The sequence below is a fragment of the Corvus brachyrhynchos genome, unplaced genomic scaffold (assembly GCF_000691975.1).
Source record: "Corvus brachyrhynchos isolate BGI_N302 unplaced genomic scaffold, ASM69197v1 scaffold60, whole genome shotgun sequence".
Taxonomy (NCBI): Eukaryota; Metazoa; Chordata; class Aves; order Passeriformes; family Corvidae; genus Corvus; species Corvus brachyrhynchos.
The window spans coordinates 894,130-911,813 of record NW_008236767.1 but is presented as its reverse complement, the minus strand read 5'-3'; the positions used below and the strand labels follow the sequence as shown (position 1 = coordinate 911,813).

At 38.2% G+C, this 17,684-nt stretch overlaps 1 protein-coding gene across 1 annotated transcript in view; it reads left to right on the top strand.

Annotated features, from left to right (window-relative positions):
* Positions 1 to 15,128, top strand: part of LOC108444973 (ras-related protein Rab-10-like) — a 41,970-nt gene extending 26,842 nt beyond the window's left edge. Inside the window, exons 5-6 of the mRNA XM_017727411.1 lie at positions 4,931 to 5,032; positions 14,204 to 15,128. Coding sequence (XP_017582900.1) covers positions 4,931 to 5,032; positions 14,204 to 14,278 — 177 coding nt within the window. The 3' untranslated portion in view covers positions 14,279 to 15,128. The remainder of the gene's footprint in view (positions 1 to 4,930; positions 5,033 to 14,203) is intronic.
* The last annotated feature ends 2,556 nt before the right edge of the window (positions 15,129 to 17,684 follow it).

Sequence of the window (17,684 nt, the reverse complement as noted above, 5' to 3'; positions counted from 1 at the left end):
ACATTCTGCATAATTTTTCTGATACCACCCATCAGTGGTATTTTTGCTATAGTCTGACTATAAAGAACTATTCTGGCAGCCTGTGCAAAGTGATCTGCCTTGTCTGTGGATAGCTTTAAATAACACTGGACAGATACTGAGCATCCAGCTCCCCATAACTGCATATCTGATGTGTAGGTGAGACTACAGCAGAGTTTATAGCTGCTGACCATGAGTAGGGGAAGAACTTGCTAAGTGGGGAGTGCTGTTCTAAAGGGAATGGCAAATGTCTCTCACTGAGAGCCAGTGAGGAAATTCAGAAGTCATGCTATGACAGAAGAAATGGTATAATAACTAAATATGCAGGAGAGCATGTCCTATATACCAATAACTTTTGCTACTGCAAACTGTATGCATCTGTTCTCTGAAACTTGGAATTAGCCCTCCTGCTATGCTTTCAGGCACGGTGAGTCAGGCAGGATGTCTCATGTTTAAAGAAAAACACAGCTTCTTGCCAATTATATAATCCCAGATTAGGGAGCTTTAAAAAAATACACCACCTTTTGGACAGCATTACACTCCTGAAAGTTCATAGTTCATAGGCAAGATGTTTTCAGTGTTAATGTACCATATCTATGTACAAGGAATTAGGTTGCTGAAAAACTCATGTTGTATTCTCACACAAAGAAAGCACTGTCAGAAACTTAGAGAGTCACTGGATGCATGTGCACAAGAGGGCAGTAGTAGGGTTTTGCATAGGGTGTTAACCATGACATTTTCTGACTTCTGGGTTCTTAACCATGCACCCAAAATTCCTCTTAATGTAGCACTTTTTTTTCAGAAACAAATCATTACCTCCTCCCCAGTTAGTCTGCTTTCTAGACTTCCCCTGTGTTTTGAGGCAAGGCAACTCTTGTATTATCCTATTTCTTCTTTTAATGTGATTTACAAGTGCTGAAGGATCTGACTGAGTGTGCTGGAGGAAGATTCCATTAGCAGAGAGACAGTAATTGTCCTCTCATTCTAAAGAAGAAAGTATCCATATTAAGAGGGGAGAACAGTTTGATTCTGACTTTGACAAATAATAACTCATAGCTACATATTTCGTATTACCCTGATAGTATGAGCTTTAAGTATTATTCTCTTCAGTTTCTTGCACAGAGGAACCCTAGATTTCCTGGGAATCTCATCATCTGTATTGGCATTTCTGTAAAAATCTGTTGTAACTGAGTGGTTGTCGTATATAATTTCATTTCAATTTAATGCTGAGAAATTTTTTTGTTGTTTCTTTTTGTACAAAATAATGTAATAATTCATGTTGTACAAACTTATGTAATTTTGATCACTCCAAAATTGAGATATTTAATTTTAACACTATGAAAATTAATTTTCTTGCATTAATTGCTTTTTACTCACTTTGACTAAAGTTTTAACTCAACCTTCTTGGGCTCCTCTGTTCACTCCCCAATATCATTATCTTTTTCGTTGAAAGATAAAAATGTTGAAGGTTATATGACTTGGTAGAATGTGGCTGGTTTTCTCCTATGAAATCTTTCTAACAGAAAAAGCCAAGTAAAATTTTCTTCCTTTTTTTTTTGCTTTTGCTGTCCTCATAACTGAAGCTGATTCATAGTTTCAAAGCTGATTTTTCACATGTAATACAACTCTGCACAGTTTAGGAATATTTCAGACATATCTCTCTGATTCAACACTAAGAAATCATACCAGCACTTTGCTAGGAAGTAGTATTAGCATTACTTATTTTATTGTTGTATGTAAGATACGATCTTACTTCACACAAATTCTCTGAACTGTTATCAAAGATATTATAAAATATCATTTCCCAGTAACATAATTCCCACAGGTTTGTAGATGGATTTAGGTATTTTATTCATGGATCTATTCAAGATGCTCCCAAAGGAAAATGAAATAGTTCTTTGAATATGCCTGTCTATTGTCTTTAGGAGACGGAGTAGCCAAATACGTGTTCATACTTTTGAGTGCTGTACCACTGGACTAGTGGGGGTTTTTCCATTGAGCTACATTTTTGGAGGAGTTGCTTGCCACAGAATTTAGCAGTATGCAGGGTAAAACGAAAAAATGCATACATTAATTTTCTTCAGTCAATATTGTGCACATATAGAGAAAATGAGGGTGCATTAATAGATGTAGTAGGCAATGTAGTAACATGATACAGAGAAGGCTCAAGTAGTCAAGTTTTCTTTGTTTGATTTGATTTGGTTTTTCTTTTCTTTGATCTTCACAAATAGAACTTGCTCCCAGGCCTCTGCAGGTACTGTCATGGTTTTGTAAGGAGCAGGTCAACCAGCAGCAGGAAAGCTTTGGATTAGAAATTGCTTAGGAAATTTGGATGTGCCCATAGACATGATGAAGTTCACCCAGTTGTGCTGAAAGAGCTGATCATTGTGATTTGAGCCGCTGTCAGTCAACTCTGAAAAATCATGGTGGTTGGGAGAGATCTCTTTTGACTAGAAAGATGCCAGCATGATTTGTATCTTTTTAAAAGGCAAGGAAGAAGGTTCAGGGAGCCAGTCAGCCTTGCCTCAGTCGCATTGTTCGACATCTTCATTGGTGATCTGGCTGATGATAGAGGGAGATTTGCATGTGACATGAGATTAAGGGGTGTGACTGGCACACCACACGGGAGAACACCAATTCTGTGGGACCTTGATAAACTTGGGAACTGGGCCAGCAGAAACATCGTGAAGTTCATGAAGCGCAAAGATTTGCACCTGTGATGGAATAATCCAAGTCACGAGTCACTGCCCTGCTACGAAAGACTCATGAGTTAAAATTAACGCCAGCTTGAATATAAGTCAGCAAAGGCTTAAAAGGTGCTGGGCTATGTTAGAAGGGTAATGGATGTAGATCTAGGGAGATTATTACCCCCTTACGTAGTGCTGGCAGGGCCACATGGAACATTGTATCCAGCTTTGGCTCTTCGCTGTGAAGAAGGGTGTTGAGAAACTGCAGCTGGTCCAGCAGACAGGTACAAAGGTGATTGGGGTCTAGTACCAGTATTCCATGAGGAGAGGGAGCTGGGTAAAGAGCAGGCTGAGGAGCAGTTACTGGTCTACAGCAACTGAAGTGCCACTAGAGGAATGACAGAAATAGACTCTTCTCAGTAGAGACAGACAATAAACCAAGGGGCAGCAGACACAAGTCCTGGCTTGGGAGGTTCATGTTGGAGTTGAGGAGAGCTATTTGCACTAGAAGGGTGATGTAGCCATGGAGGAGGGTCCCATAAAGACTACAGAATCTCCATCATTGGTGGATTTCAAGACTTTTGTAGACAAAGCCCCAGCTGACCTAGTCTTGTGTGGGCAGTAGCCTCATTTCAAGTGGGGTTATCTTTCAAAATTTTTCTGTGATTCCATGATTAAAGGGGTTGGTTTGTGTTCATCAGAGTTTGTGCATAGGTAACCTCTAGGAACCTGTTACATGATACAAGGAAGGAAAAGGGCTATTTCATAGTAGTTTCTGTGTTCTTTATAATCAGCAAACCAGTTTTCTCTACTTTATTAGCCCAGTATTTTTTTATTGCTTGTATTTTTCTTTAGGACCCATTATGTGTCATTGTTTTGTACTGGCAATAGTCAAATGATCTTAACTTTCTGTAACAAGTTGCTGCAGTACCGAAAACAGTTCACAGCAGTCCACTGAGTTTCAGAATCCCTTATCAAGTGGTCTCTGTCTAAAGAATCAGTTAGATCTCATCTTTATTTTCAGAATTACATTTGCTTGTAGCATTTTGGAAAGGAAACCATTTTGCTTACTTTTTTTTACCTTTAATCTTTATTACATTTTGACTAAAACTTTGAAGTCTGATTATTGTATCTGCATCTTCATGCCTGATTTTGGAATTTTTGTCAAATGTTGATTAGTTACTTCTAGACCTCGTTGAAAGCAAACAGAAGTTACCAACATTAGACTTTTTATCCTAATGGAGAGCCTTCCAAATAAATCATTAAGTGGTCAGTAATTATAGGATTTTCTATACATTATAAGCAGTGGGGTATTTTCTTTGCCTGGGATTATCTTCTCCAGATGTATTCTAAGAAGAGATCCATTGCAATGGGAATAATTGCAATGAGAATAGACTCTCCCAGTATGGGTTTTTTGGCATATTTGTTCCCACCTTGGCCCCTCCCATGTGAGACGATGCAATTGGTTTTTTTTCTTCTTCTCCATGTATTTAACTGTATAAAGTAGAAAAATTTAGGACCTAAAAAAAACATTAGTTTCGTTGTGTTAGGGTTCTGTTCTTCATGCCAGCATAATTCAAAGCTATTTCTAATTGAAATACACTGGAAATGAGACAACAGGAGTAAATTAAATAAACCCAACCATTGTAAAGTCTATGCTGCCCTTGTAAGTATTTTCTTCTTTGCCTTTTACCATAATATATTTTTGCATGCATATGTTTTCTTTGCTTGCCTGTTACCTCTGTGTTTCTGTCTGTCTAGCATAAAGGAACATATTTTTTTTCTATTTCATCATTCCAATTTTTTTCAACAGTTTTTGTCATATTTTTATCTGCAGGCACTCCATTAGTGTTTTTTGTGTTTATTCCTCTTATTTTAGTGTTTATTCCTCTAAATAATTGCTTAGGAGACAGTTCATTTTCCAAATAAATCACAACACTGAGAACAGACCCACTGGAGTTTATTCTTGTTATTTACAAGTAAAGAAAGGTTTAAAAAGCTGTTTTGAAAATGCAAAAATTTAGGAAGAATGGTTTAAGAGTTACCTGAAATTTGTAGACTGAGGATGAATATAGAGTACTTTACTGAGCAGTCATGTATTTAATTAGTGTTTTTAATAGTGTGTTAGAAGCAGTCAGAACACCTCCATATCTCTTGCTACTAGCATAAGGAACTGATTTTTTTCCTAAAGAATGTTCATCCCATTTCCTACATTTGTTTTTCAGCTTGCTTGGGAATATGGAATGCCATTTTTTGAGACCAGTGCTAAAGAAAATGTGAATATTGAGCACGCATTCTCAGTCTTGACTAAGGAAATCCTGGAAAAGGTAGGCTTCTTTTCTAAGTAGAAAGAAAATGGGAAATTTTTCTTGACAGATTGGGTAAACAAGGTTGTAACTACAGAATAGTTTTAGCAAAGCACAGCCAGTGCTGGTTTTGCATTACAGAGTTAATGTTTTGGGGGGATCCTGTAGCTGCAGGCATACAGAGGAGAAACGTGGGAGAGAAGAATCGTGGGAGAAGAGAAAAACAGAAGAGGCAAGCAAGTACAATACAGTTCAGAGAGAAAGTGAAAATTCAGGAAGGCTGCATTTGTGGCTTTATTTCCCATGCTTTTCTTTAAGAGAGTGGTTAACAGCTCCAGAGTAGTTCCACTTCTGTGCCAAGGAGATTCCTCTTTCCTCTAGGTTTCTGTAGAGCGTGCACACAGTGAAGATGCTGTATGATGGTAGAATCAGTGGAGCTTTTATGTTCAGCAATAAAATGTTTTATCCAAGGTTCATAGCTGTTTGTTTGGCTGATTTACACTAGTGCTTTTGAAGTTATCAGGGCCTAAAGATTTGAGTTAATTAGTGGTAGAATCAATATTGTAGCTGTCAGAGTCAGCATCTCCAACTTGAGTGTGTTGGCTTAAAGGTCCTTACTCCTCAGAGTTGCAATTCTTTTGTAGGACTGAATTATTGTTCATTAGCTCTGAAAATGTTTTGCATTGCAACTTATTTTTAGACAGTAGAATATTATTTTAGACATAATAGATGTTCTTCATGCAGTGCATTATCACTGCCATTCATCACCAGTATTAGGTATACAAAACTAACCTTCCACTCCAAATACTCTTGAAGTCATAATAAAGATGAATGAGCAAAATTACTGACAAAGTCACAAATAACAGTGTTTTGATTAAGTAGCCATAGGGGTTGGTCAGAATAATAGTTCAGGGTTGGACTGCTTCTAAATCGGGGTCCTGTCATACTACATAGTAACACAAGCTGTAGCTGGTTATTTTGGGGAAGGAAAAAAAAGGCAAAAAAATCTTTTGGTTACTTTAACATGAAAATGAAGCACAGCAACTGAACAGTCAAATACTGTTTAGAACAGGAGAATAATGGCAAGCCCTTGAGTTACTGAGCTTGTTGGAAAAAAGTCTCAAGTAAGATAACTGATTTTGTTGTAAATGAAAAAGACATTGTCTACTGTAAATAGAGAATATATTGTTAGTATGAAACATGAAAACTACAAAACAATATCTGTGATCGTAACTGCTGCAAAGACAAATGTGAGAAGTGAGCATTTCTGCAGAGTGTATTTGGATGATATCTAAGAGAATTCTCTGCACATGCAGAAATGATGTTTGGGTATTTTTCACATTAAGATTGCCTACACTTACTTTACTGTAAGTGAAACTTCAGTATTCCTACTCACCTTTATGAAAATTCATGGGTTTTGTAGTGTGGACATGGCAAAAAAATTCAGACCACGTTCAACATGTTGTACTGCTGATTGGTTTTAATTAGAACTGCTTTGAACAGTTGTATGCTCTGCATATATGTGTGTTTGGAAAACGTGCCCATGAGGATTTGTCATATTTGTCTGTAGTAACGTTTCACCTTAGCTAAAAATATTTGGAATCCTGATGAGGCATCATGTACCATTACTTTGGTGTATAATTTGCCATTTTTAGTAAAATGCATTGTTGATTTAAACAAGAACCCCTTTAGCCCAGTTGGTTATACCACTGGCCTGATAACAAAGAGTTTGCGGTGGAAAAAAAAAATCTACCTTACAGTTTCATCATGGTTTTCAGGTTCGACAAAATAATTTGCCTGTTCACAAAACTGTGAAATCTGAATGTAGTACTTGAATTTTAACTTCCTCTAACTGATGAAATTTTGGAGAAGGGAAAATGCAGTAGCAAGTGTGACTAGTAGCTGTGAAAAATGACATGATAGATGCCAGTCTGAGATCATTTCAGTCGTACATCCATTTGGTAGTGGTGAAATATGTATTTGCTGATTGTAAAAAGGAGATACAGCTTTGCTCAGTGTTTTGGCCTAAGGCACCTATGTCTGGGGATATCGGGCCTCCCTTCCCTCTGCAATAGGACTACCTGTCCCAGACTGATGAGATGCTTCAGTGGAAGCATGTCAGTGCTTTCCCAGTCCCACAGAAGAAAGGAACTCCCTAGAACAGTCTATTATGGCCATGCTTTTGGGAAGTGCGTGAAGCTTACTCAGAGGTAAGATAAATAGGCAGGGCAGGCTGGCAGGCAGTAGACCATTCTCAGATGCATTGCAGTAGACTGTATTAATCCAAGGAAGTCTAGGACTTTTTATATACACTCTTGCTTGCCGTCTACTGTGGACATTTCCTTAGTAACTTAATCTACACAAAACACTCCTATAGATGGGAAAGATTGGTGTCCAGAGTTATAGAGCTCATAAAGAAGTACTAAGCTTCTTGATTCTTTTGAAATTTAGAACAGGTTGTGGTTCAGTGGAGGATTGTGGAAAAAGAAAAAATTAAAAAGTTTCGGACATTTAAACAACACAAAACAAAAAAGGGCAGGTGTTTGAGTGTATTGTCACTATTTTGTGCTCATCATCCCATCTCTTCTTTTGAAGTTTTTCTTGTAGTGGGCTTAAGGGAGAGAGAAGACTTCTGTGTACCAGTGATCTGGATAGCTAAAGTGCTGCTTGACCTTTCAGATACTTTCCATCCCAGTCATTCTATGCTGGGTCTTGGTTCTGCAGCTCTAATTTACATGGGCAGTCTCATTAAAACCATCAGATGTTTTTTTGACAGCTTACATTGGTGACAGCTAAGGAGTCATGCCATATTTCTGAGAACTCCCAATTTCCAAACCAATCAGTTAATAATAACTGAATGCAGTACTTGAGTTTTAACTTCCTCTGACTGACAAATTTTTGGGGAAAGGCAATAGTAACTGATCTGATTGTATTTGAAAGGCTGCTGTGGAAATAAATGTTAATGACACAGATTATTCCAGGAGTTTGCTTAGACATGTTGATAAATAACAGTATTTGATTTATTCACAATTCTTATGAATCTCAGATATGCCTAAACCTGTTCATTAATAGATGACAGCTGTTCTTTGACAATGCTTCTGGTTTCCAGTGAACTATTTGTACTTGTGAGTCAGTCTTCTAAAAACAATCAAAACCAAAAAAATACCACCCAGAATACAGTTAGCATTTGCTCTTCTGTGTTCTTTGGTTTCATGCCTGACAAGCAGTAGTGTTCTCAAGCAGGTTTTTAAAAAAATATTACAAGCATTTTTATATGTCCTTGTGTGTGTGATTGTTGGTATTTTTCTAAACTAGAATCAGGAAAGAAACTCCATTTAAAAAAAAGGGGGAAAAAGAGTTAATGAAGTTATCACCTTTTTCTGAAAACTGCAATAAAACTAACCAAAACTTACGTTCTTCCTACCTCCCAAGAGTGATTGACTACTAAGATTATTTTAATCATATTAAATAAACATATATCTGCTGAGTAGAGAATAGTGAAAATCCATTTAAGACCTTGCCCTGTGCTGTTGAGAGTAACATTTAATATTTAACAGCTGGATGTCATTCGAGACGAACATTCAGAAGCAGCAGGCCTCAATTTTGCCCTTCCTTCATTTCTTTACATTTCTTTCCTGTGGCAACAAGATTTTTGAGATTATACTGTGTTTCCTATTCCTTTGCTCTTAAAGTACCTTTGGAACTTGTTAGCTGGTTTAGATATTTAAGTTCCTGAGTAGTTCCTTGAAAATAAGATGAGAGGCAGAGTACTCTGCAGAAGGAAAGTCTCCAGGATTAGTTCATAGAATATTAAATAGAGACCACTACATAGAGAGACTGAAAAATGCTTCAACCAGCCACTCCAGCTGGAGTTTGCATCACAGATATCAAATTTAATTCACTTCAAGACCCAAATCCATAGGAAGTCGGATTTCATTATTGCTGAGGTTCATGGAATTGTTAGTTTGTCTAAAAGATCCCTGTGTCTCCAGCAGTGCATACTCAGTGTTTCTTTATTATCCTCAGTCATGCATGGAGCCCCAGGCTTTATTTGCCCTTTATTTATCTTGTACTGACCACAGAATATTAATTCCTTCAAGAGGTTTTTCATAATGCTTGTACTGCTGTACTTTAGATCCATTTTAGATTTTATCTCCTCAACGTTCTTAGGAACATCAAGTAGCATATTCAACATTGCACATGTGGGAGCCAAGGTACAGAGATTAAAGCAAAGAGGATAAATGCTACCAACTCACTCAGTGCTGGTGCAGTGTAAGGCATAATTTAACTACACTATCTTATTTAATTTTTTTTAAAAGTCTGTTCTGGACATTGAATGAGCCAGATATTCTTCTGGAAACAGTAGCATATAATTAGGTCATGTAAATCAAAACTTAATCACAATGTCTGTGTATAGGGGATGAGATTCATCTTAGCATGCAACCTTAGCCAGCTGAAATTTGCATGACTAGTCTGGTTGTCTGGAATCATCTCTATTCAATGGAAAGACATGAGTCTCTAGGATAAAATTGTGTTTTGGAGGTGCCTTTCTCCCTCCACTGATTTTACAGGCCTCCATATCTTAGCCTATATGGTTTCATATGATTCAAATTAAATAAATTAAACTCCAGGAGACCAAAAGAAAGTTAGAGACTTGGCTTACTTCTGGCATTTGCCGCTTCTGCAGGATATTGACTTTGAGGATATATTGCTCTCTTAAATAGAGTTTTTATGATGCAACTATAGTAAACCTCACCTAGATGATCTGTAGGGTTGAGGAACCTCGCGGGAGATCCACAGCTGTCTTCTCAAGTTTGTGAAATAACTAATTGCAGTACAGCATTGCTACAGTCTACGTGGTAGTAACAGGAGAGGGAGATAGAGCCCCACGCTTTGCCAGTGGGTTAGCTGTTTTAGGCTTGGTGGAATAGCAGGCTTTGGGAACAAGACCTTCATCAACATTTCTTGAGGAATGTAGTCAGCAGCAGCTAGATCCTGCTGTGCCAGACCTCATATCCTCCTCTCCTGCTCTTGTCCCTGTTCCCACAATGATTGCCTTCCCTGCTAATATATCCCTAGCCCTTGCTTAACACTGCTTGTGCCATGTCCAGCCCATTGTTACTGCAAGACTACTCTCTTGCATTTTGAACAGATAATTAGAATTACAGAATATAGGGAAAATGCATAGAAAGTGTTTGGACTATTTTAATAACTGAGCTCTCTCTAATGGCAGTTCAGGCACAGAAGTCACATGGACTTGGTTGCATGAAGTTCTCTGCCAATCTTTGTCGACCATCACTGTTAAATATAAACAAAATGATTGCAGTAATTAAGTAGGATCATTTTGTAATTAGAATAAAAATCCTTAAAATTGATATAAGATATAAATAATAGTAACCTCAGTTACAGTCTCTTCTGTTTGTTTCTCCAAAGCCCCTAATTTTTCAGCAAACACTCCAGGTCTGAATTTGACTTGGGACATGATACGGATAAAGCAAAATCCTTTCATTCTTTCAAACCCACAGTGAGCCCCACCTTCAAAATAACTAAACCAGTATCAAAATACTAAAAACTGGTGCTAGAGAAGGTGGACCCTTAATGCGGGTAGATTTTCAGCAAGGAATGGGCAGCTGAGCTTAATGAAGATTTATATATTTACTCCATTAAAAACCTTTAAAAGATGTTGTGGGATTTTTTCTTCATTACATTTTCCTTCATATACCACCCTAGCTTTCTTGCCTTGATTGAAAAAAAAAAGGAAATTTGGTAACTCAGCCATCTCATCACAATTACTGTGTCTAGGTATCTATTGCATGCCAGTCATACAAACTCTGCTTAGAAGTGGGAAGGAGAGACAGCCAGGGGGGCAGTTTTAAGTAGGAAATTTAAAACTGGCTCGAAGAGATGCCTGCCAGTTAGGTGAGATGTCTGCTGTGCTATTTAACAGGAAAAACTAGTATTTGATAGCAGGAAGTTTCAACATCTTACTGAGATCACTGCAGGGTACAGTGGCATCTGTGTCTGTGGCGGTATTTTCAAAACCCCCCTTTGCCCGAGATACCCAAGTGGAAACTCCAGCTTCTTGGTACCATTTTGGTTCTTCTCACCTTTTCACAGTTTTTTGCTGTTTGTTGGCTGACTTGTGGGGCAGTGAGTTACAGCAAGCTGAGCTGAAATGTGAGCTGGAAGTGTTAGTGTTTGCGGAGCCCTGGAGGAGGAATGCTGCCCGCCTTGTTCTCACAGGTGGGAGAGATTTGCATACCTCCCTGCTGTAATTTCGGGAGAGGGGGTGCCCCACCTCTCCCAAGGCTTGGCTGAGGCTGAGCACTACATGGGATTGCCCAAATCTGATCATTGCTTCAATGCTTTATGCAGGACTTGTCATATGTCTATAGATTATGAATGTGCAGTTTTTAAATGCGTCTGCAGCACATTTGCTTAAGTGGATCCCAGAGCCTTATTTGCTTCACAAAGACCCTGTATGGAACAGTCTTACAAACTGAAGTGATTAAGAGTCCTCAGCTTTTAAATGGATTTTAAAATGGCTGTTCTTTATTTGTGGAGTGGTAGTTCTTGTCTTTCTGTCCTGGCTAATTTGTTGATGAACTATCAAATAATGGTTTTAGAGATTAATAAGAACTTTTGCATTATCAAATATGTTTCACCATTCTTAATTGCTTAACAGTACTGAGGATCCTTGCTAAGGATACATGAGCAGCTTACTCACCACCCAAAAGTACTATTAAGTAGTAAAATGCTAAGGATGCAAGTAAGTATCCTAAGTGTTTCAGGAAATATGTTTCTCCCCTTTGACTAAAAGCATAAAGTTTGATCTTGAAGTGTAATCTGCAACATCTTTGAATTACCTGTTTTCTCTAAGTAAGTGAAAGTTTAATTCTGAAACTGTTCAAACAGGGATTTTTCTAGAATTTTTTTACTACTTAAACTGATTGTTTTCTTCTCAAGAAAAAGCAGGGGTGAAACAAAACATACTTAGTTGATGTTCACAACAATCAATGTTCAGTGTTGTTATTTCTTGGTCTCAATTGAGTGAATTTAAATTTCTTACTGTACCATTATCTTCCAAAGCTTTTATATTCCCTTCAGAATCTTATCTCGAAACCAGAGTGGTATCTTGTTCCTTGAGATGACAAGGTTAGGTTTGTGTACTTTTGACTGTACCTTGCTCCCTTTTTTAAAAAGGTCTTCATACTTTAAATTTACTGTCTGTGCTTGCAGACTACCAAATACTGTCTTTGCCCATCAGAAATCATAATAGCTAATGCCTGTACCTCCCACAACTGCGTGAAAAGTTAAAACTTTTTTTAGTTAAAACTAAAATTTAAAACATGCAGCTATAAAGCTGCATGTTGGTATTCGTGGGTAATTCTCAAGAGTAATAAAAATGTTACGTCTCTTGGTCCTTACCACTCAAAAATAAATTTTAAAAAAACCAGTAAAAGTGCACATGCTGTATTTCTTCCTTATGTGGAGAATTCATTATGTAGATAATTCATTATGACAAGAAATTCCTAAAATCAGTAAGTCACAGTCTGCAGGCACTCTACAGTTAGACAGTATTTGCTAATAATTTTACTGATGACAGCTTCAGCATCCATCCTGGGGTTTAGACACTACAATACATTTCCTGCCCTCTGCTCCTTTCTCTATCCATCACTTTTGATGCCTTCCCAGATGTTTCATTTTCTCCCCCCAGCACCATGCACTGTGGAAGCCTCCCTGGGTCCCTGCAGCCCCAGGGAGGAATGAGCTCAGCCGCTCTCTTTGTGGGGATGTCTCTGGCACAGGGCAGCCAGCGCTCTGGAAGAGCTGGAACTGTGGCTACAGAAGGAAAAAGGAAAAAAAATTCATGCATCTTCTCCAGCATTTTAGGTAGTGATGAATATTCTCAGCCAAAGAGGCATAAAGCTTATTTGTAGCATGTGGGAAACTTGATATTTTGCCTTCGTTCTGATGCAGCCGACTAATTTTAGGTGAATCTTTCTGGATGTAGTCAATGTTCAACTATCCTGTGACTTTGTAGGTGTAAGTTTTCAATTTGAATCATGATTAGCATTGTACTACATTATGCCATTTTTCCTTTCTTCCTTTCTTTTTTCCTGTGCTTTGGATTTCATTCGTTCCAGCTTAGCAGTTGTCTCTGGAAGCTTCTCTTTATTGTCAGAAATGGTTGTTTATGGCTGTTGGGTTTGGGTTGAGAGAGGAATGTGGTGAATCCAGTGGTTTCACTTACTTCTCTGCACTTAGTTGGTAAACCTTCCAAGACACAGGCAGGAGAGTGGCAGGTAGAGAAGCTGGGGCTTTTATTTTCCTGGGCATGTGACAATACTCTCTGTGTCTTTGTGCCCTAGTTCAGGGTTCAGTGTTCATAGTTTCAGAGTACAAGATTGCGACATGTACTGCATTGCACAACTGGGTTCGATTGTTTCTCTGGTCAACACTAATTATCTAGTTGAGTTCATTGCTGAAAGGAAGAGTCCTGGTTTTGATGATTTTCATTTTTGTTATAATCTGATTTTGCAATCAGTACATAAATGTTTTACAAGGGTGGAATGCTATTTTGATAGTTCATCATGATAAAGACTGAACTGTTTCCATTTGGGGGTATTCCTGGTTATTAAATAGAGGCAAGACAAGAAAAGAGAATTTTAGTGAATTTCACAAAACAAGTTAATGTCCTTTGTAACAGTTAATAGCCCATGCCTTTTTTTTTTAGTGGGTACTGATACTCTGTATTTCTTGTTCCTTTCAACTGGACTTTTTCAACCCATGCTCAATACTGCAAAGATAAGCGTACTTAACTGAAAATTAGCTAAAATTGGTGTAGTCAACAGAAGAACCTGTACTTCTAGAACAGTTCATGTGAGTAAAGATTTACAGGACTGGCACATATGGCTTGTAGTGACTCCTCAAAAGACACTTTCTGTCACCTTCAGATTTAGGAGAGATATATGAGGCAGCTAAAGAATGTAACAATGCCAAACTGGGACTTGCATGGGCAATGGTTTCCATCTAATTTATTAGAAAACTTCAATCATTTAATTAAATATTCAAAGGAAAAATATATCCAGTGACTTCACCAAATATTTTACATTAAAGTATGTGAAAAAGCAAACTTTTCAACTGTTGTGTTCTAGTTATCTTAATGAAGTGTTTGCTTTTGTTTTACAGAAATCCTGTGTATTACATGACTTAGACATTGTGTCTCTAAATGAAACGAAGAAGAGAACCTGCTGTGCATTCTGATAGACTGTTTCTTACTCCATTTTCTCTTCAGGAAATACCAAGTGTTGCAAAGGAACAGACAAGATTTTAAAAGTGAGCCTGTAATCCAAAAACACAGTGTTTAGGCATCCTTTGCATTATACAGACTTTGTTGCCAAATTCTTTTATATGTTTATATTATATTTTCATATTTTTAATGTGAAGATAAAACAGTTATCTGATTTTGGAATTATTAGATGCATCACAGGGTGAAAGTGTTTGAATGCAAATGTTTGCAGGAAGGAAGTCTTAAGTGTACTAATTTTCTGTTATTAAAAAAACACCCTTCACTTTTTTTGTGTGTGTTATTTATACCAGATTTATAATACAGTGAACATTGACATCATCACACAAGCAACCTTCTGATATATGAAATTATATAACATCACTTTTAAGTACCTGATATTTACTGCAATCCCATAAGACAAGTCTTGGAGAGTTTTTGGCTTTGTTTCTTTTATACCCATTTCAGAAACATACATGCTACTTCAGTACCCTGAATAGGGACTCTGCAAAGGTGATGTCTGAGAGAAAGGGATAAACCATATAAAGATTGGTGTCATGGAATGGTCAGGGTTGGAAGAGAGCTTGAAGATCATCTAGTTCCAACCTCCCTAACATGGGCAGGGACATCTTCCGCTAGAGTATATTGGTGGACCTTCCTAAGAACTCAGAAAACATGGAACAACAGAATGCATCTGGTAGTAATAGTAATGTTTCTGATATAAAATTTTTTAATTCCTTAAAATAATTTACACAGGTGTTAGCAGCATACCTGCATTTTCAAATGTTCTTTAAGTCACAAATGATCACAATAAAAGGTTTTGTTTGATATTGTGGTACATTTATGTTATTTTCTTAAAGTATAAATAGAGGAGATATCTGATTCTGCTCTTTTAGACCTGTTTTATACTGACTTGTAATACCTTTAAAATCTGTGGGGCATATCTTATTTAATTTTAAACAAGGGCAGAATCAGGATGCTGGTTGCTTTTTTTTTTATTTCAAAGCAAAGCAAGCACAACTCAAACCTGCAGGACAAGCAAAAAGCAAACCTGAGTTGGGAAACCTGAAGAATTGTGGTGACTATACTGTCTTTTTTTTTTTTTTTTTTTTTTTTTTTTTTTTTCCCTTGCATAGGAGATGTGGTCATTTTATCACCATTTATGAATGAATAATGCTGTTGTGCAGTTTGAGCCATCCCAGCACATCCAAAATAACTAACCCCCACTGGCTTACTGTTCTGGAATGCCACTAATCTTCTGAAATATGCTTGGTTCTTTTTTGAGGGCTGTTTGCAGATTGTCGTGATATAAAATTATTATTAGATTTGGCATTGAGAAAGGGAGCTCAACTGGAAAATACTCTCTGAAGCACATGAGCATAGTGCCAGGTTCATGTGCCCCTAGCCCGGGTTATGTGCCTGCAGAAAGGGTGCAAAAGGATGGGATGGGCTGTGTCCTGACTACTCATCATGGCCAGTCACTAAAGCTAGTGCTTATCACCAAATCTGAAAGCAAGGAACAAAGGATAATCCCTGCTTTCGTTAAAACCACAGCAGAGGAAGGAAATAGTGCTGGAAGGGATTTTGAGAGTCTGTCTGGGTTCTCATCATATCTCAATCTCTGATCAGCTGCCCCTGAAGTAATGCAACAAGATGGTCAGGGACCTGCAGTGGTAGAGATTTCAGAGTGTCTGTGAGTGCCAACAGTCCTTACTTAACTGGTCTGGTAAACAGGAAATTTCCTAATACCTAACCTAACTGGTACACATGAAAAGTAGGTTCTCCCTTTCCTCTTGACGTAGGTGAACACCTCTTCTTCTCTTTTCTCTTCTCTTCTTCTCTTCTCTTCTCTTCTCTTCTCTTCTCTTCTCTTCTCTTCTCTTCTCTTCTCTTCTCTTTCTCTTTCTTTTTCTCTTTCTCTCTTTCTCTCTTTCTCTCTTTCTCTCTCTCTCTCTTTCTCTTTCTCTTCTCTCCAGTGAACTCTTGAGCTTCCTACCTGCCATTGTAGTTTGGGTTTTCAGAATCTTTTGCTCTTTTGGTCTCCCTCCTCTTGAGGTTCTTTAGTTAGTTCTCAACTGTCCTGGACTGTAGACCTGGAAACTGAGCAGACTATTCCAGTTTAAATAAAAACAGCTGGATAGATTAAAATTATTTTTTCATTGTCTTATTTGTGATACTCCTACTTATGCATTCCAGCATCAGCATAATGCAAAGTAGCCTAGCACTGCTTGTGATCCATAGAACAGCTTTTTTTATCCTGCTACATACTTGTGCAATTGATTATTCCTTTGGATGTGTAAAAACCTTCTGTTTCTCCTTGTTCAGTGGCATTTCAGGTGCTCCAGTCTGCCAAGATCCCTCTGAATTGTAATGTTGTGGTCCAGCATAGTTGAAGCCTCTTCCTATAGATACAGTCCCCAAGTGCAAGTGTATTTTGTTCAGTCATCAATGGTCTTGATGAAAGTCCTGGATAGTTCTGGATCCAGGATGGACTTAAGTGAAATCCTGTTCAATGTATCCTTTCATCTTTGGAGTACTAATTATTTCCAAGTAATTTTGTATTTATGTTGCCTAGACTGTTCTTTTGGGGTTTTTTTGTTAAGAGCACATTATAAGAAACTGTTACGATCCTCAGTCTTTCTCCCTCATCCACAAAGCCTGTTAAAACCTCTTTATTTAGTAGAAATTCACTTGATCAGTTTGTAGAGGTATTTCCTTCCCTCCTTTAAGAGAGATGCAATCCCTTTTGGGTTTTCTGGTGTTGCAGCCTCTGGACTCTGCCTAGCAGGCTGCTGCAGCCTGGAAGCTCGGGGAGTGTTTCCTGGGGCCGTGCGTTTGATCGCATCCCGGAGTCCATTTCGGACAGCCCCGCGATCTGGCTCCGGCAGCCAGCAGCGTTACAGCGCAGTGGTGGTAAAGAAGGCAGAGAAGAGTCTCTCATGAGGGTTTGAGATGGCTTTAATCACATCTTGTCCCCGTGATGTTCAGCGGTGGTGAGACAGCGTGGGCTGGGTGCGGGATGGTTTTCTCAGGGGCCCAGGGACGGTCCCTGGACGGGGTTGGGGTACAGGAAAAAATAGGGAGAAATCGAGGGAGTGGCCAAGGCCAGGGAGGGAACAGGATGAACATACAGAATTAGGGGGTGAACAGGCCACCACATTCCGGAACCTCATTCTGTTGATTCTTGGAAATAATCAGTAGCAATTCTAACACAGTTTGAACCATGAGAGAGTTTCATCAGGTCCAGTCTGTGCAGAAATCTTTAACTTGCCTATGTATTTTCCAGTTTATTTGTTCATTTTTCTAGCCTTGGACTTTTGTTGGTGGTGCTAGTAGTGAAAGCACATTTGCCTTCTAAAATTGAAGACTGAGGTTGAAAGTATC